This window comes from Glycine max, chromosome 2 (genome assembly GCF_000004515.6).
Source record: "Glycine max cultivar Williams 82 chromosome 2, Glycine_max_v4.0, whole genome shotgun sequence".
In the NCBI taxonomy this organism is placed as follows: Eukaryota; Viridiplantae; Streptophyta; class Magnoliopsida; order Fabales; family Fabaceae; genus Glycine; species Glycine max.
The window spans coordinates 17,491,128-17,510,659 of NC_016089.4; the positions used below are offsets into that span (position 1 = coordinate 17,491,128).

The 19,532-nt window shown below is 35.8% G+C and overlaps 1 protein-coding gene and 1 long non-coding RNA gene across 2 annotated transcripts; both read left to right on the forward strand.

Annotated features, from left to right (window-relative positions):
* The first annotated feature begins 15,021 nt into the window (after positions 1 to 15,021).
* On the forward strand, positions 15,022 to 16,885 carry LOC121173243 (uncharacterized). Its single transcript, XR_005887703.1, has 3 exons — positions 15,022 to 15,330; positions 16,302 to 16,394; positions 16,636 to 16,885. It is a non-coding gene; the product is annotated as an uncharacterized lncRNA (long non-coding RNA).
* Positions 16,886 to 17,172: 287 nt separating this feature from the next.
* Positions 17,173 to 18,837, forward strand: LOC121174140 (uncharacterized). The gene has a single exon (XM_041012708.1). The coding sequence runs from the start codon at positions 17,173 to 17,175 to the stop codon at positions 18,835 to 18,837; it is 1,665 nt and encodes a 554-aa protein (XP_040868642.1).
* The last annotated feature ends 695 nt before the right edge of the window (positions 18,838 to 19,532 follow it).

Below are 19,532 nucleotides of genomic sequence, written 5' to 3' on the forward strand. Positions count from 1 at the left end.
CCTCAAGCAACCCATTTGAGATTTTCACTAACTTTGTAAAAAAAACCTTTTTACAACTCCTGAACACCCAAGGAATCTCTTTCCCTTGTGTTCAAGAAACTCACAATTCAAGAGACAATCAGTCTCTTGATTACAACTTACTTGTTGAGATGAACAAAAAGATTTCTCTTTTTTAAAGTGGATAATACAATTTGATGTTTCTGGATGAACTCTCAATAGATTTGCTAGTGTTTTCTCAAGAGTTGTTGAGAGAGCATTTGACAATGAAGTTGATGCAATCCTACCCCCCAAGGGCATTGGATAGAAGACTCCAAGAAGATTGGGCCAAAAATGCAAGAGAAGGCCCTAGGGTTCTCATGAGCCTTAGGGTAGATTTCGGGCCCATGGGCTAAGTATGAGCCCACTTATCTTGGTACATATTAGATTAAGGTTTCATTAATTTTGGGCCTTGTATTTAGGGCTCCATATTGTAGGTAGGGTACCCTAGAAATATAGGATTTTTCAGCCCTTGTATTTTAGGGCACCTAGACTAGTTTTTGTATTAGGGGTAGTTTTGTAATTTCACATGCACTAAGTGGATATTTGATGTGTGTGGTTGGAAATAAATTTAATTGAATTGGTAGAAGCCCAATCCAATTAAATTTTAGAGGGGGAGGTGAGCATTTGCTTACTACACCCCATTGCCACATCATATAGTCACACTTTGTGCATGTCCTTCATGCTTTTCATGCCTCATGACACCTAAGCACACTTAGTGGAGAATCTTGAAATTGATCTTGGATTAGTGGGCTGAACCATAACTAAAATTCACTAATCATAATTAGTGAAATTTTGGCTCCCAAGTTTGGCTCCACAAATTCAATTTCAAATTCAAGTGAAATTTGAATTTCCCTCCAATTTTGTGTGACACTTAGGCTATAAATAGAGGTCATGTGTGTGCATTTTTTTCAACTTTGATCATTTGAATATTAAACTTCAGATTTCAAAGCTCATTTAGAGCACAAAATTTCGTGCTCTTCTCTCCCTCTCCCTTCATTCATCTCCTTCTTCCTCCAAGCTCTTATCCATGGCCTCCTATGGTGGTGAGCTTCTTCTAGACTCATCTTCTCCTTGAAGTGGCGTCTCCTCTCTCTCTCCCTTTCTCCATTCCGCTGCCATTCATATTCCAAGAAGCAAAGGAATCCATTGATGAAGAAGATCCTAGGCCTACAAGCTCCAATGGAGCTTGCATCATGTGGTATCAAGAGCATCTTCATCTAGGTGATGTTCTTTTGCTTCCTCTATCTTTTTGTTCGGTGAATTCTCTTTAATTCCTTGTTCTTCATCTTATTCTCCATGTATATCCTCCATTGTCTTGTGGTTTGGTGCTGTTTAGAGTAGATTAAAAAAAAAAATAAACCAATTAAATCTTAGATCTACACTTGTTCTTGCATTTCTATGGTTCAAATTTTGTAGATCTACTCTTGAATCTTGTTTTTGTGTTGATTTTAGGTTCTATCATTTTTCATTCATAATATTCATGTGCTGAACCTTAGATCTAAATTTTCTTCCAAAATATTGATTAGAAAAAAAAACACAAAAATCTAAGTGTAAATCACTTAATCCATGTTGTCTTAGAGTCATGTTTAGTCATAGTAATTGTCACATTATGTTCTAAGTTTGTGTTGAATTTTTATTTTGTTGATTGAATTCTAGATACATTTGTTCATGTATTCTTGTCATTCTTAGCCTATCTTTTGAATTTTGAGTCTAATTCATGCATGTTATTTAGTTCATAACATGTTCTAAATCAATTCCTAGAAGTAGTCTTGTTGTTGAACTCTTTTTTTTGTTTTCTAAGATTCCTACATGATGCCTATGATGAAGTTGAGTTGTGGTGCTGAGTTGTGGCTGGATTTGTGAATCAAATAAGTCTTAAGCTCTCTTGAATTGTGTTATTCAAGATAATTGAGCATAAGCAAACACAAATTGTAACTATCCAAGCCTTAAGCAACATAAACACTACTCTTGATTTCTAGGTCGAAATCGCTGGTGCTGGCAGCTTGAACATACGAAGTTGTATAAATTACTGGGAATTGGTGACTACGTTTTTTGAGCTGAAAAATTTACTGAATTTTCTAGACATATGGACCAAAATTATAAAAAAAGAACCAAGCGATTTGGATTAAAGGAAAAAATAAGAAAAATCTCACAAGTTGGCAGAAAAATCAGTGTCCAGGAAAAAAAAAAGTGAAAGGAAAGTGTGCTTGTTGTTTTGGTTCAAAATTTGTTCTATAATTGGTGCCTATTTTATACCAATCCTAGTTCTGAAATTTAAATTGAAAATTATTGTGAAAACAAGTGCCAAAACTAGAGGTTTCTTGAGTCTTTTTTTTTAGAGTTTTTCTACTATACTCTAGAGCCATTCTAGGTTTCTCTTTGAGTCCTAGCTTGCTTTTTTTGTGCTTTTCATTGCTTTAATTGTTGAATAATCCTTGGAAATTTGTCTTGTTAAAACTCTATTGGTTTAGCTTTCATTTCATTTTTTTTTTTTGGTCTTTGGTTATTGCTTGTCTCTTTGTTTCCTTGCTTGTGAGTTGCCATATAGGGAATTGGAAAGGAGGATTGGTGCCATATCTTGAAGAATTTGAGTCAAGAAGCAAGGGGCCAACCACCTTAAGAGCTATTGGACTAAGAAGCACTCCAAATTGAGTGAAACACTAAAGAGAGAATAGCCACCACAATTGAGGACTTTTTTTCTTTGTAATTTTGTAATTGGCAATTTGCTTTGCTTTCAAATTTTGTAACAAAAAGGCCTTTCATTGGAAGTAAGTTGGGAGCCTCCGCTAGGTCACCCTACTTCCATTTGTGTGTAATAATTTTAGGCAATTTTCCCTTAGGATAGTGAGTGTTTTGTTGGGAACCTTAAATGAGGTCATCCAAACACTCTTAGGATCCGCCTAGTTTGCATTTCTTGCACTTTAATTTCTTGCTTACTTTCATAGCTTATTTCCTTTACCCTCCATTGTCAAACCGCCTAGATAGCTTTCCTTTTACCAATTAGTTTTTACCTTATCTTTCACACCTTTTTTAGTGTTATTTTGGCTAGTTTCAGCCATAGTTTCTTTTACCTTTTGTTTTCAAACCCCCAACAACAAAGAACCATAACTTAGGAACCAACATGAGTCTTCATTCTTCATCTAGTGTTAATGGTGAAGGTTCTACTCCTAAGGACCCCTTGTATAAGATATTAGATGAGTTGAGATCCCTTAAGTTGTGGAAAGAAAAACAAGAGAGAAAAGAAAAAGGTAAAAAAAGAGTGGAAGAAATAAGTCAAGATGAAAGAGAGAAAATAAGAGAGGAAGAAAGAAGAAAAATAATGAAAGAAATGAAAAGAGAAAAACATGCCTCCTATAGTAGTCATGACTCTTGCAAGAGTTTAAGTGAAGAACTTAGCGACTATTATAGAGGGCGTCATAGTTCACATACTAAACATCACTCCCAAAGAAGAGAAAAGGATAGAAGGCCTCAAGAGGTTAACATTAGCCTCCCATATTTCCACGGAAAAGATAATGTTGAGGCCTACTTGGATTGGGAAATGAAGGTTGAACAACTCTTTGCTTGCCATCATATTAGCGAAGAGAGAAAAGTTCCATTGGCTACCCTTAGCTTTCAAGGGTATGCCCTCTATTGGTGGACTTCCCTTGTTAAAGAACGAAGGATTCATGAGGATCCTCCAGTAGAGTATTGGAATGATCTTAAGAGTGCCCTTAGGAAGAGGCACATTCCCTCCTACTATGAAAGGGAGCTTATGGACAAGCTCCAAAGGCTTAGACAAGGGAGTATGAGTGTTGAAGAATATAGACAACAAATGGAACTACTCCTTTTAAGAGCTGGACTTAGGGAGGAGGAAAGAACAAGCATAGCTAGGTTCCTTAGTGGGCTCAATATGGAAGTGAGGGACAAGGTTGAACTCCTTCCATATAGGGACCTAGATGAGCTAGTCCAACTTTGTATAAGAGTGGAGCAACAACTTAAAAGAAAGCCTTCTTCAAAATCTTATGGCTCTCACTCTTATCCAAGGAAGGACCAAGCCCATGGAATTTTAGGGGCTGCACCTTCAAAACCCAAGGAAGATAAGGGTAAGACCATAGAGAAATACACCCCTAAGACTAGTTCCCAAGAAAGGACTAGCAACATTAAATGCTTCAAATGTCTTGGGAGAGGTCACATTGCCTCTCAATGCCCCACAAAGAAAACCATGATCATGAGGGGTCAAGACATTTATAGTAGTCAAGAGGAGACTACTTCTTGCCCTTCCTCTAGTGGAAGTGAAGATGAAGTAAGGGGTGAAGAGTCTAGTGAGGAAGTCTACCCCCATGAAGAAGGTGACCTCTTAATGGTTAGAAGGCTCCTTGGAGGTCAATCTTGTGATCTATCTCAATCCCAAAGAGAGAACATCTTTCATACAAGATGCAAAATTTTAGATCAAACTTGTTCTGTCATTGTGGATAGTGGATCTTGTTGCAATTGTTGTAGCACAAGATTAGTTTCCAAGTTGAACCTCACTATCATTCCCCATCCAAAACCTTATAAACTTCAATGGCTCAATGAGCAAGGGGAAATGATAGTTAACCAACAAGTGAAGGTACCTTTCTCCATTGGGATATATAAGGATGAAGTTAATTGTGATATAGTTCCCATGGAGGCAGGACATATTCTTTTAGGAAGGCCATGGCAATTTGATAGGAAGATCCTTTACAATGGCCTAACTAATGAAATTACCCTCACCTATCTTGGCACTAAATTTGTGTTGCATCCTCAAACACCTTCACAGGTGGCCAAAGATCAACTAACTATGAAAGATAAGAGGAATGAGGAAGAAAAACTAGAAAAACAAAAGAAAAAGAAGGATAGTAAGGCCTTGTGTTCAAAGGCCAAGGGGAAGGAAAAGGAGGAAAAGGATTCCTCCAAGAAGATTGTTAACAAGGAAAATCATTTTGCAACAAAATGTGATATTAAAATAGCACTCCTTCTTAAACAATCTTTCTATCTTCTCCTATCAAGGGAAACATCCCTTAGCACCGCCATACCTCTTGAGCTTGAGGTTACTCCTCAAGTAAAGGAGTTTTTGGATGAGGGTTTGGTTTGCAAGAGCTTAAATCCCCGTGCTTTGTTGGTGCCTAAAATAGGTATTATTAGGCACCAAATCCCTATGATAGGTGGTATAATGAATGTGTTGAGTGGTGCAACACTCTTTTGTAAAATCACTCATGCACCCAACATCTTCATGATTTGTGTACATAGGGACTCATTAGGTAGGTTTGTTCTTATTTTTTGTTTCAATGCAAACCTAGGTGCTCATGTGGGACACCTTAGGTTTGTCGTAATTTTTTTTAGGAATAATCAACATGAAAATAAAGAAAAAGGTATGTATTATTCCATTACTTTCCTTAATAGTGATCAAGGGCTTCCCATGGACCCTAAGAGAATAAAGGTCATTCCTGAGTGGCCTACTCCACCAAGTATAATGGAAATTTGGGGCTTCAATATCTTAACAAACTTTTACAAAACGTTTGTCCCATATTTTTCTATACTTGTAGCACCACTCATTGAGTTGGTGAGGCACTATATTCTCTCATGGGAAGATGAACAGGAAAGGGGTTTTCAGTCCTTACCATACTCTAACATACCCAACATCACTTATACATATGTTTTCATTCTTTTTACAGGTGTTGAGGAAAGAATCCATGAGTTTCAAGAACCTCTGGATTTGAGGTCAAATCCTTTTCAAGGGGGAGGGAATGATGCAATCCTACCCCCCAAGGGCATTGGATAGAAGACTCCAAGAAGATTGGGCCAAAAATGCAAGAGAAGGCCCTAGGGTTCTCATGAGCCTTAGGGTAGATTTCGGGCCCATGGGCTAAGTATGAGCCCACTTATCTTGGTACATATTAGATTAAGGTTTCATTAATTTTGGGCCTTGTATTTAGGGCTCCATATTGTAGGTAGGGTACCCTAGAAATATAGGATTTTTCAGCCCTTGTATTTTAGGGCACCTAGACTAGTTTTTGTATTAGGGGTAGTTTTGTAATTTCACATGCACTAAGTGGATATTTGATGTGTGTGGTTGGAAATAAATTTAATTGAATTGGTAGAAGCCCAATCCAATTAAATTTTAGAGGGGGAGGTGAGCATTTGCTTACTACACCCCATTGCCACATCATATAGTCACACTTTGTGCATGTCCTTCATGCTTTTCATGCCTCATGACACCTAAGCACACTTAGTGGAGAATCTTGAAATTGATCTTGGATTAGTGGGCTGAACCATAACTAAAATTCACTAATCATAATTAGTGAAATTTTGGCTCCCAAGTTTGGCTCCACAAATTCAATTTCAAATTCAAGTGAAATTTGAATTTCCCTCCAATTTTGTGTGACACTTAGGCTATAAATAGAGGTCATGTGTGTGCATTTTTTTCAACTTTGATCATTTGAATATTAAACTTCAGATTTCAAAGCTCATTTAGAGCACAAAATTTCGTGCTCTTCTCTCCCTCTCCCTTCATTCATCTCCTTCTTCCTCCAAGCTCTTATCCATGGCCTCCTATGGTGGTGAGCTTCTTCTAGACTCATCTTCTCCTTGAAGTGGCGTCTCCTCTCTCTCTCCCTTTCTCCATTCCGCTGCCATTCATATTCCAAGAAGCAAAGGAATCCATTGATGAAGAAGATCCTAGGCCTACAAGCTCCAATGGAGCTTGCATCAGAAGTTCTCTTAGAATATCTCTCTCTTGCTTTTTGAAGTCAAACACACATATATAGGCCCTTCGTGCCTTTTCAAAATGGTTTGAAGAGATGTGTCTTTTCAAAAAGCTTTTTCTGAAATTTTTCACTGGTAATCGATTATAGGTTTCTGGTAATCGATTACACATTTATATTTTGAAGGGTCGTGACTTTTGAATTTGAATTTCAAGAGTTCCGTTGCGGGTATTCGATTAAAAACATCTGGTACTTGATTACAGGTTCAAAATTCAAATTCAAAATCTTTTTTAACAACTATTTTTCAAAATTGTCTACTGGTAATTGATTACACTGCCTGGTAATCGATTACCAGAGCAGAGCCTTGAATGTCTTGGAAACACTTTGTTTTGAGGCAAGGCTTGATCTTTAGTTAATCTTAAAGCAAGGCTTTTTTTGTTGAAGCAACCTTGTATTAATCTTGAAATAATGTTTCTCCTTTGAAGCAACCTTGTTTGATTCTACTTTGACATCATCAAAATCATGTATTCATGCATTCACTTTCTCCCCCTTTTTTATGATGACAATCATTATCAAGTGAATTCTTTTCGATATCATCAAAACCTGCATGATTCACATTCTCCCCCTTTTTGATGATAACACTCATTATCAAGCAAATTGTCTTTGACATCATCAAAACCTACATGATTTATATTCTCCCCCTTTTTTATGATGACAACCATATGTAGGTTAGGAGCAACAACAATAAAAAAATATTTATCTGTATAGTTTACTCCCCCTTAATTTTGCAATGATTGCTTATATGAGACGGTTGAAGATTTTATATATAAAAAATTGTCTCATAAAGAATAGATAATTTCTCTTACTATTTTATCTTTTATCTATCTTTCCTTCTTTGTCAACATCAAAAACAAATCATGAGCAGAGAGGAGAAAATCATTCAACAATTTATAATGAATTAAAAGAGTAGAGAATGTCATATCATACAAGTATCATTTCATGGCCTAAAAGAAAATGTTACCGCTTGTTGCAATATATGAGAGTCAAGTGATATCAAAAGGCATTAAAACAAACTATTTTGTACCCACAAAAATACATATCCAGTATAAAACAATCAAAATATATAATAATCAAAAAACAATCATCAAAAGTTATCAATAATCAACATAACCTTCAAACACAATCATCAAAATCAATCATCAAAGACAATCATAACTCTCAAACACAATCATCATAGACAATCAAAAACTCAATAAAAAAAAACTCAATCAAAAGCAATCATCAAAAGCAATCAATCATAATCATCAAGGACAATCAAAACTCAAGCAGAAAACAAACATCAAAACTCAATCAAAAGTTAACAATCATAAGCAAAAATAATCAAAAATAGACAAACATTAAAATCCTCACCATTGAAAATAACAGGCCTATTAATAGAATTTCCCTCAAGAAATGGAAAGTTAGATGAGGTTATAATTATTCTTGAAGTTTTTAAACTTTAGACAAGAATCCTGCTCTGATACCACTTGTTGGAGAAGTGGCCTTAATAACTTAAGAGGAGGGTGAATTAAGTTTCAAAATTCTCACTAATAAACTTTTAACCCCCTTCTAAATGATAGACTCAAAATGCAGAAGAAGAAACATCATTCAATTTAATAATGTTCTTTAAACATGCAAGACAAAATTGATTGCAATAACATAAATGAGATAAGGGAAGAGATAAATGCAAACTCGATTTATACTGGTTCGGCCACTTCTCGTGCCTACGTCCAGTCCTCAAACAACCCACTTGAGATTTTCACTAACTTTGTAAAAAAAACCTTTTTACAACTTCTGAACACCCAAGGAATCTCTTTCCCTTGTGTTCAAGAAACTCACAATTCAAGAGACAATCAGTCTCTTGATTACAACTTACTTGTTAAGATGAATAGAAAGATTTCTCTCTTTTAGAGTGGATAATACAATTTGATGTTCCTGGATGAACTCTCAATAGATTTGCAAGTGTTTACCCAAGAGTTGTTGAGAGAGTATTTGATAATGAAGTTATCTTAGAATATCTTTCTCTTGCTTTTTGAAGTCAAACACACATATATATAGGCCCTTCGTGCCTTTCCAAAATGGTTTGAAGAGATGTGTCTTTTCAAAAAGCTTTTTCTAAAAATTTTCACTGGTAATCGATTACAGGTTTCTGGTAATCGATTACACAGTTATATTTTTTGAAGGGTCATGACTTTTGAATTTGAATTTCAAGAGTTCTGTTGCAGGTAATCGATTACAAACATCTGGTAATCGATTATAGGTTCAAAATTCAAATTCAAAATCCTTTTTAACAGTTATTTTTCAAAATTGTCTTCTGGTAATCGATTATACTGCCTGATAATCGATTACCAGAGCCTTGGATGTCTTGGAAACACTTTGTTTTGAGGCAAGACTTGATCTTTAGTTAATCTTGAAGCAAGACTTTGTTTGTTGAAGCAACCTTGTATTAATCTTGAAGTAATGTTTCTCCTTTGAAGCAACCTTGTTTGATTCTACTTTGGCATCATCAAAATCATGTATTCATATATTCATATTCTTTTCGACATCATCAAAACCTGCATGATTCACATTCTCCCCCTTTTTTATGATAACACTCATTATCAAGCAAATTCTTTTTGACATCATCAAAACCTACATGATTTGCATATAGTTGGTAAACGATTAAGTTTTTTAAGTATGTTATTAAGGATTTGATTTATGTATATGAAAAATATTTTATTAGAAGAGACAAAACTCTTTGTTACCTTGCTTACAGGAAAAAAAAAACTCATATAACTTACATGAACTTATAAATTTAAATGTTATCGTTAGTGATTACTATTGAACTAATAAAGCAATATTACTTTTTTTAGAGCAACACCATTATTAAAATGTAGTATAATGAGCGCAACATTTGAAGTTCATGATCAACAAAGTTAATTATCACAATATAACATAGTAAATCCATGACATTAATACAAACTCTTTGGGTTTGTTCATTTGCAGAGAATTTTTTTTAAAAAAATAGTAAAATAAATAGTAAAAATGATATAGGATTCATACTTTTATATTTTACTTTAATTCAAAATTTTATTTCAATTTACTTTTTTCATTTCATTCTATTATGCCGAAAGAATCCTTTATGCACTTTATGTTTTATTATCTAACTGTCTTTTTTTTTTATTGTTGTGATGTATAGATTTCAAGAGTTGTTTTTTGTTTTAAAAAATTGTATCCTTGTAGACATGCATCGATAAATATCATTTTCCCTTTAAAAACAATCATTTTCTCTGCTTTATCGAGTACTTATTCTTTTAAATTCGAAAACCTTCTATTATACTTTCTCTTTTTCTATGGATATACTATTATTTAATATTTTATTTTGTAAAATATTATTACATTGCTAATTATTTTCAAATTTTATATTATTTTTTCTTCAAAATCAATTTTAATTATCTATATAAATTTCTCTTTATGTTCAAAATTTATTTTTCTCTTAAATCTCAATTAATTATAATATTAAACTAATTTTTAAAATATTTTAAATTTACTATATTTTCACTAAATCTAAACAATTCAATTTTATATAGGTTTAATTGTATATTTTATCATCCAATCATCGTCATTTTGTGAATTTTACTATCCAATTTTTTTCCATACATTTTATCATCATGTTTTAAATTTTCATGCATTTTACCACCCAATTTTTTTGTGTATTTTATCATCATGTTTTTTCAATTTTCATGCATTTTATCATCATGTCTATAACAAAATGAGGTTGTTTAACAAAATTTGGTGACAAAATAAGATTGTTTTTAGAGACACATCAACATCTCATTACATATGCAGAAATTGAAAACATGATGGTAAAAGGCGTGGAAAAAAACTTGAGTGATAAAATTTGCAAACTAATGATAATAATTGGCTAGTAAATTATGCAATTAAGTCTTTTATATATATTTACTTGAATTTATTATATATATTTTTCTTATAGTTTCAAAATATTTTTATTTATATTTTCTAAATTTGACTTCAATTTAAAAATACCACACATTGGAACAACCACTACTAAAATTTATAGATTTAACATCGCAAGGTTAACATCGATTTTCGATAAAAAAACCGATGTTAATAAAAACACGATGGCATTGTCGTAAATAACATGACTTTATTAATATCGGTTTTTATAAAATTGATGTTAACAATCTCATGTTAACATCGGTTTTACCAAAAACCGATGTTAACATTAGTTAATTAACATCAGTTTCTAAAAAACCGATGTTAAGTGGAGATAGTTAACATCCGTTTTTGAAAAACTGATGTTAACATGAGCTAGTTAACATCGGTTTTTTAAAAAAACCGATGTTGTATTTTTACTTAAATTAAAAACCCCAAACCCTTTTCTCCTCGCGCTCAGTCTCGAAAACCCTTTTCTCTCCTCACGACTTTCTCTCCCTCGCGCTCGTTACCTCACGACCACTGACGATTGTCATCATCGTGTCCGCCATCGCCATCATTGTTCGTGGCACAATGCAACTCTAAGAAATTTACATCTAAGGTAATGAAAGGAGATCGATGATAATGGTTAGATAACATTTTCAATACTTCACTACTATTAATATTTCTAGTGGGTTCGTGAGTTCGTTATCCTATAAGATTTCCTTAATCATTGTTGTTTCCTAGGTTTTAGAGGCACTCTTGGCTCCTAGTTCGTGGGTTCATGAACATAAAACTTGTCCATAGGGAGGGTAATGTTGTGATTAGGCGACACCAGGAGGGTCTTCCGTTGGACACTTTTGATTCTGTAAGTTACAATCTTTTTCTCTTCAAATTATAACTTGGTGTACCATTTTTGTTCATTGGTTATTTTTTTGAATTCTTTGTATTGGGCAAAGCTTCCCGCGTTGATTGTAATAATAAGAAATAGCAATGCTAATAAGATGAACGCCACATGGATTGCTAGTAGCAACACCCAGTAATAATTCCCCCAGTTGTATGACCTGCATATACGTGTACTCTTAAAGCATGAAATAAGTTTGCACATGAATTTAGTCTTTTTATTTTATCGGCAAATGTTAGTTTTTGTTAGCCAGTGAATTCAAACCCACATGAATTTAGTCTTAAATAATTAGTTTTGGAATCCTATAAATATAGGTGACTGAAATAGACAGTGTTGTAGTTAGATGCTTACCTTTTAATACAAATATTGATGACTAAGAAAGACAAGGTAGCATGAGGATCAGAAGAAAGAGCTCAAACCTTTTAATACAAATATTGTGCCTTAGTGCTATCCACTTTAACATTAACCAAAAGAAAAAAGCAAGCATAAAAATAGTACACATCCATGTTTTATACTAAAAATTAATCAAGAGAAAACAAATATGATGAACATCTAGATAGCTATGCAAACTTAGATTTAAAGAAAACAAAGGAGATAAGAATTACTCATTAATTAGCTATACCAACTTTTAGGGATTATACAACAAGCAAAGAAAATCCAGTAATTAAAAAATAAACATAAGCATCAACAAAATCTTATATACATAGTAGACATATATATGGGTCTCTCACTACTAGAAATAAGTGTTTTTACAACAGCCATTCTAGGACGATTCTTTTAGAACTGCCTTAGAAAATGAACTGGTGTCATTTTTGTAATTATCTTATTGAAAAAAGCCTTGTACGACACACATTCTAAGATGGTTATTGAAAACCACCTTACAATGTTCGCTGGTCATAAAAGTTACGACGGATTTTATTAAAACACCATCGTTATCTCACTGGTCTTATCCACTCTTGGTCATAAAGGTTGTGGTGTCCCTTGGCATTCAAAAGTGCTGAAAGAAAGAAACCTAACAATGCCATATCATTCTCTAACCCATCGTGTGAGGTCCCTCGACCTCCGCACAACCCCAACACCCAGGGATTGTGCCTGTCGCCGTCTTCCATACCCATGACGAAACTCGACACCCATGCGTCGCCGCCTCCATTCCTGCTCCAACGCCCGCCGCTCTTCAAGCAACGGTCATGGTCGCCGGACGCCTTCCGTGATGAGGCATGGCTTCGCCGCAAGGGGAACATTTAAATTTTGTTTCTGAGTTATTTAATTTATGTGTTAATTATTATTAAATTGGATTAAGATCTCATTTATTTTTGTTGTTGTTGATTTGATTGGTTTGTTGGTGTGAACTATTATGAAGGTGATAACCCTCAAACGGTGAAGACGAGGCTGAGGCCATGGGCTCAGGTAGTTGCTTGTGCAGTGCGTCAAAGTTTAGATGTGTGATGACTAAGCCAAGGTAGTTGCTTGTGCGACATCGCCTTGTTTTGTACTGTACTTGTCCAATATGTGATGACTAAGCCAAGGTAGATCTATTATAGTATTATCTATGTCATATGATATATGCTAGACGTATGTACAAATTAGTTTTGTTTTTGTTTTTGTGCTGGGTGTGTGACAGGAAAAAAAAGTCAAAAGGTGTTCTACTGCATTTGAATCCAGTGCTGGTTGTGCTGCTTCTTTTCTCTTTCCTCTTGGTCTTGCTTGGTTGCTAGTACTTTATTGAAAAGCAAGGAACATGAGAGAAGTGAAGTGAAGAATATAACATTCTTGTAACTCTGACAAAGAGATTTAACTTGCACGAGGAATACAGCTTGCTTTCTAGCTAACATGGGCTGGCTGGGTGAATATATTTTAGGAGGGAGCAGGGGAAGTTAAATATAGTTTTAAACTGAACTTCGTATCTCTAATAGAATTTATTTATAATTTCTACATTCTATGGAAGTTGTAGCTTTCAAATATTTATTTTCCAAGGATTGAATTAAATAACAATGGTAACAAGACTTGTACATGACAATATGACATTCATAATTTTATAGCATAAAATAAATCTTGTGTAAGCTTAAGACAAGTGGTTTGTTTGACTCTCTTTTCTACTTTGCTTTCCAAACTTCTGTTGGTTGATTACAATGGCAACAAACGGAGAAGAATTCTACACCTTATGATTTGATTGAGTGTTTATGAGTTAATATTTTCTAGTCAAAATTTATGTAACATAAATGAAGTACAAAGTATGAAACCAAGTTGGATGTCATGAATGCTTAGCATAGTCATCTAATGCAAAGTATTTGTTATGGGCTCATTTTATTATAAGTTATTGCTACTCTGTTAATTATTACTTTGATTGTTTACTCTTTTAAGTGGGTATGTGGCTGGAGTACTGGACTGAAGATTTGTTTTATATGATCTAGGTGGAAAAACATATTCAAAAACCATTTGAGGGCGGTGATGAAAGAGGGCTGAAGTTAGTTCAATCAATTTTGAAGCCAATCATGTTGAGGAGAACCAAACATAGCACAGATCGAGAGGGCAAGTCAATAATCTGGTTAAAGACCTTTGCTATTTTAACATATAGTTCATTCTATTGACTTATCATTTGTTGCAGGCCAATCCTAGTTCTCCCTCCAGCTGATACGCAGGTAATTTACTGTGAAACCCACAGAAGCTAAAAAGGACTTCTATGGAGCCCTATTCAAAAGATCTAAGGTATTCTGAGTTTCTAATCTAAATTTAATATTTTTCAGTTTTCCACCTTATTTTTTGGCACTGAAACAAACCACATTGATCCAACTCGTTGATGAAAACTAAGGCTAGGTTTGGGCTAATGGGGGCCTCAAGCTCCAAAATGGATGATGATGATAAGGCACTCCAACTGTGTTGTGAAAGGAAGAAATTTGTTAAGCAAGCACTTGATAGGCGTTGCTCTTTTGCAGCTTCTCATGTTTCATATGTCCATTCACTGAAAAATACAGGAACAACTTTGAGGAAATTCTTAGAACCTGAAGCCCCAATTGAGTCTTCCTTAGACACTTCCACCAATGCCACACCAGAGCAGCCACTTGACAAAACCCTGTCCCAGTTCTCACTATCTTCATCTGTGTCTCGATGCAATGATGCAACCGAAACATTTTCTCCAACTCCCTCTCCTCCTAGCTCTAGTAAGTTCCAAGCACATCATATTAAATTTTAGCAGTTTTTAGGAGGATTTGTATCTCTCTCATGGGCTATTAACTTGACAAGATCATGTGGATAGAAATAGTGACAAGGATTCTGGACATGTGACAAAATTGACATTATTGGTAATTTGTATTGAATTTCAATTGCAGTAGGTCTAGTCCGCTTAAATTGTTAATATTTTTAATATTCCTAACCTTTTTTGTGGTTATTGTCTATAATGACTCTCCAAAGTGCTGTGAGATTATAAGCTTTTAAAATTGTCTCTATCTATAGTGCTTGGTTTTGTTGAAAGTTGTTTCTAGGATCTTATATCTGATTTTTTTTCACTATACCTTTTTAGATCCTACTCAAAACTATGTTAAGTACTTAACTTGGCGTAGGACAATGTCATCTCAATCCTATTCATCTACAAACCCTCCGGGAGCAAACTCAAAAGCTGATGTAGATGATGTTACAAATAATCTCTTTGGTAATTTCTGCATGATCCCTGGAAGTCATGCATCAACCTTGGATAGATTATATGCATGGGAAAGAAAGCTCTATGACAAAGTGAAGGTACTGTATACTATGTATTTCTTAGTAACCTTTAGATATTTCTTTATGCCGGCTATGTTATGTTTTGATATTAGGATGTTGCAGAAGTCTTGGTTTGGATATCAGACTAAGCTCTGAAGTTATTTTGTTAGCAATTTATTTTAAGCAATAAGGTGCATGCCATGGTAGAATAAAGGATATCAACCGTTTCTTGGTGAAATAGTTCATTGGTTTGATACAACTCCTTTTAATTTTACATTCAAGGTACATGCAATTATTGTCATGATTGGTAGCATTTCATTCTTTATTCAAGGTACATGCAATTATTATCATGATTGGTAGCATTTCATTCTTTATGGCCTATTTGATACCGTAGATAGTAGATACAATTGTTTGGCACAATAGACCTTATATGCTATCCTATATAGCTTTATACAACATTGGTGCACACATCACGTTATAAAACCTTATCCAAATAGTAACTTTTGTTGAGCATTTTCCATATATATAAGGCTCAATAAGAAAACTAGTATAATTTAACCTTAATTTTAAAAAATTAGAAACCAATAATATAATTAACCTTAATTTAAACGTGTCACACACAATTTTTTTTTATAATTTATAAAATAATATTTATTTATTTATTATGTATATTTTTTTGTATCCTGATATATAGTTGTAAATATGTGTATATAAAAAATATATGTGAACCTTTTCCTCTATATTGTGGAACCTTTTCATGCCAATGTCACCAAAATTCCCTATTCCTGGACTCACTACAGGTTTTGCTCCAAATTTATCCCGTTTTCTATTATGCTCTCTATTTTTCTATTTTTTTTTAAATAAAAATTCTAATTATGAAATTTATATATGTATTCAATTAACTTCAGTTTTAGGTAAACATAATATATTGGAAAATATCATTAAATCAACCTTAATTTGTGCTATATTTATTATTGATGTTGTCTGTCTGATCTTGTGCTTGTCCTTAGTGATGCTATCACATTTTGGAATGACGCACCACAGTCCATGCTTCCTATCATCAAGAAGCTTATTGCTGGTGGTATTTGCATTTGGGTTTATAGGTACACATACACTAATACATACATTACTGCAACATATTTGTTAGTCCCTTTTGAAAAGTAGAGAAAACTAATTGATTTTAACTAGCTAATTAAACTCGCGGAACTCGAAAGTTCAAATTTAAGTCGTGGTGGTTAGTTATATGCTCAGTATTGTAAAAGAAGTACTATTCTTTGTTTCTGTTTTATAATTATCTATTTAATTCTTCATATACTAATTTACTTTATTCCTTTCTTTGTAAAGTGGAGATACCGATGGAAGAATTCTCGTGACTTCAACAAGATACACTCTTAGAAAGTTGGGGCTTGGGATTGTTGAAGATTGGACTCCTTGGTTGATACACCCAATAGTGAAAATAGCAGGAGAGAGTTGCAATCAGCAAAGCCCAAAAGGCAAATTAACATCCCCACACGACTGAGGGAGTACGTGTTGCAGACCTAGGGCCATGCATGAAGCTTCAATGAACAACTACCTAGCAGAAGCTTCAACGAAGTACCACCTAGCAGTTAGGATACCGTTAGGGTAGTTACACACAATGCCAATTGTAACCAACTATAAAGGATGTAATTCACGTTGATGGACATAAGCAATAACAAACACTCTTCTCATCCCTTCTCTCTCTCTCACTGGGTCTCGAAGACCAGCACTAACACTGATGCTTTCATTATTGTGTCTATGGCAGAAGGAACTCGTTCGAAAACAAGCACGGAGCGATAGGAGGATGCTTTCGCAAAGCTTTCGACATCGATATCTTCCAGATTTGATGAGCTTCTCCAAAGAATGACCCAGCTAGAAACTTCTCAGACACCTCAGGGACCCTCACAGGCGTTCACGACGACGCCAACAACTAGCATGGGTTCGGTGCATCGTTTAAAGCTAGAGGTTCCACGCTTTGACGGGATGGATCCAACGGGGTGGATATTCAAAATTTCACAATTTTTTGAATACCACGCGACACCGGAGCATGAACGTCTCACGATTGCTTCGTTCTACATGGAAGGGAAGGCGTTAGCATGGTTTCAATGGATGTACCGGAATGGACAGCTGACGTCATGGCCGGCGTTCCTCCACGCCTTACACACGCGATTCTCCTCTTCCACGTACAAAGACCCCACTGGCATGTTGTGCAAGCTAACGCAACAGTCATCGACAGCGGAGTATCTCGCTGAGTTTGAATCCTTGGCCAACTGTGTCATCGGGCTTCCGACACTGTTTGTACTCAGCTGTTTTGTTTCAGGGCTCAGTCCGACCATTCGTAGGGAGGTTCAGGTAATGCAACCTCAGTCTTTGACGCAAGCGGTCTCTTTTGCAAGGTTGCATGAGGAGAAACTCATGGATGGACGTCGCCAGAACACGCGAATCGCGAAACTTCCTTCCCCGCAACCCTCGTCACCCGCCATGTCGCTAGAACCTTCACTGCCTCAGGGAACTATTAAACCCTCATCTTCTGCGATTCCTTTTAAGCGATTGTCGCCGTCAGAATTAGCCCTCCGCCATGAGAAAGGATTGTGCTTTAATTGTGATGAAAAGTTCTCACGGGGACACAAGTGTACCCCTTCGTTATTTTTGTTTGTTACAAATGACAATGAAGGAAGTCAGGAACCAGTATCAGCAGTTTCCGGTGCCGAGGAACCACCAGCTCAGATTAGTCTTCTTGCTCTTTCCGATCATGGGGCTCCTGAAACACTACGTGTCATCGGAGTCATTGGAAATCATAAGGTTCGCATATTAATTGATGGAGGAAGTACACATAACTTCCTCCAACTAGCCTTGCTTACCACTTTAGGGTTGTCTCCTCAGAATACTTCTCCTCTCAAGGTGACTGTGGGAAACGGAGAAGAACTGCAGTGTCACCAGCTTTGCCCAGATGTTCCGGTAAACATCCAAGACCATGAATTCACAGTAGATTTTCACGTCCTCCCATTCTGTGGTGCGAACGTGGTCCTTGGAGTGCAGTGGCTCAAGTCGTTAGGGCCCGTGCTTACTGATTATACGTCCCTCACGATGAAATTCATCTATGCTGGAAAACTGATCGAGCTCACCGGAGAACGCGATAAGAACATGGAGCAGATCTCCGCTTCCCAGTTGTGTCATCCTGTACATACAGGTAACACTAGCTCCTATTTCCATATCCGATTAGAACCCAACATCACTACAACCCTACCTTCACCTTGCCAAATCCCAGAAATTAATCAACTCCTCACCAAATATGCTCCACTCTTCAAACCTTCCAACACGTTACCCCCATCGAGACCCACTGACCATACAATCAACCTATTACCCAATTCAACACCTGTCAGCACGCGTCCTTACCATTACCCCTACTCACAGAAACAAGAAATTGAGAATCAGGTAGCAACCATGTTAAGCCAGGGACATATCCAACATAGCTCGAGCCCTTTCTCTTCTCCAGTTTTACTCGTTAAGAAGCGCGATGGTACATGACAATTTTGCATAGATTACAAAGCTCTTAATGCCATCACAATTCAAGACCGCTTCCCCATTCCGATGGTGGACGAATTGTTAGATGAATTGGGAGGAGCAACTTGGTTTTCTAAACTAGACTTGATGCAGGGTTATCATCAAATCTTGATGAAGGAAATGGATATCGCGAAAATTGCATTCAGAACACATAATGGCCATTACGAGTTTCGTGTGATGCCATTTGGGCTTTGCAACGCCCCTTCATCCTTTCAAGCCACAATGAATCATTTATTCCAGCCATACTTACGCAAGTATATTGTCATCTTCTTCGATGACATTCTAATATACAGTCAATCAGTGCGTGAGCATGTGCTTCATCTGGAAACAGCTTTTCGGGTGTTAATGGAGGGTAAGTTCACACTAAAGCTATCCAAATGCTCATTCGCGCAATGCCAAATAGAGTACTTGGGTCACATTGTATCTGGGAAGGGTGTTCAACCAGTACCAGACAAGATCCAAGCAGTTCAACAATGGCCGCCACCGTGCACTGCTCGCAGCCTCCGGGGATTCCTGGGACTTACAGGCTTCTATCGTAGATTCATCAAGGGATATGCTACTATGGCAGCTCCTCTCTCGAGGCTTCTAACAAAGGAAGGATTTACGTGGTCACCTGAAGCATCAGAAGCCTTCCAGGACTTGAAAAACGCAGTCATAAA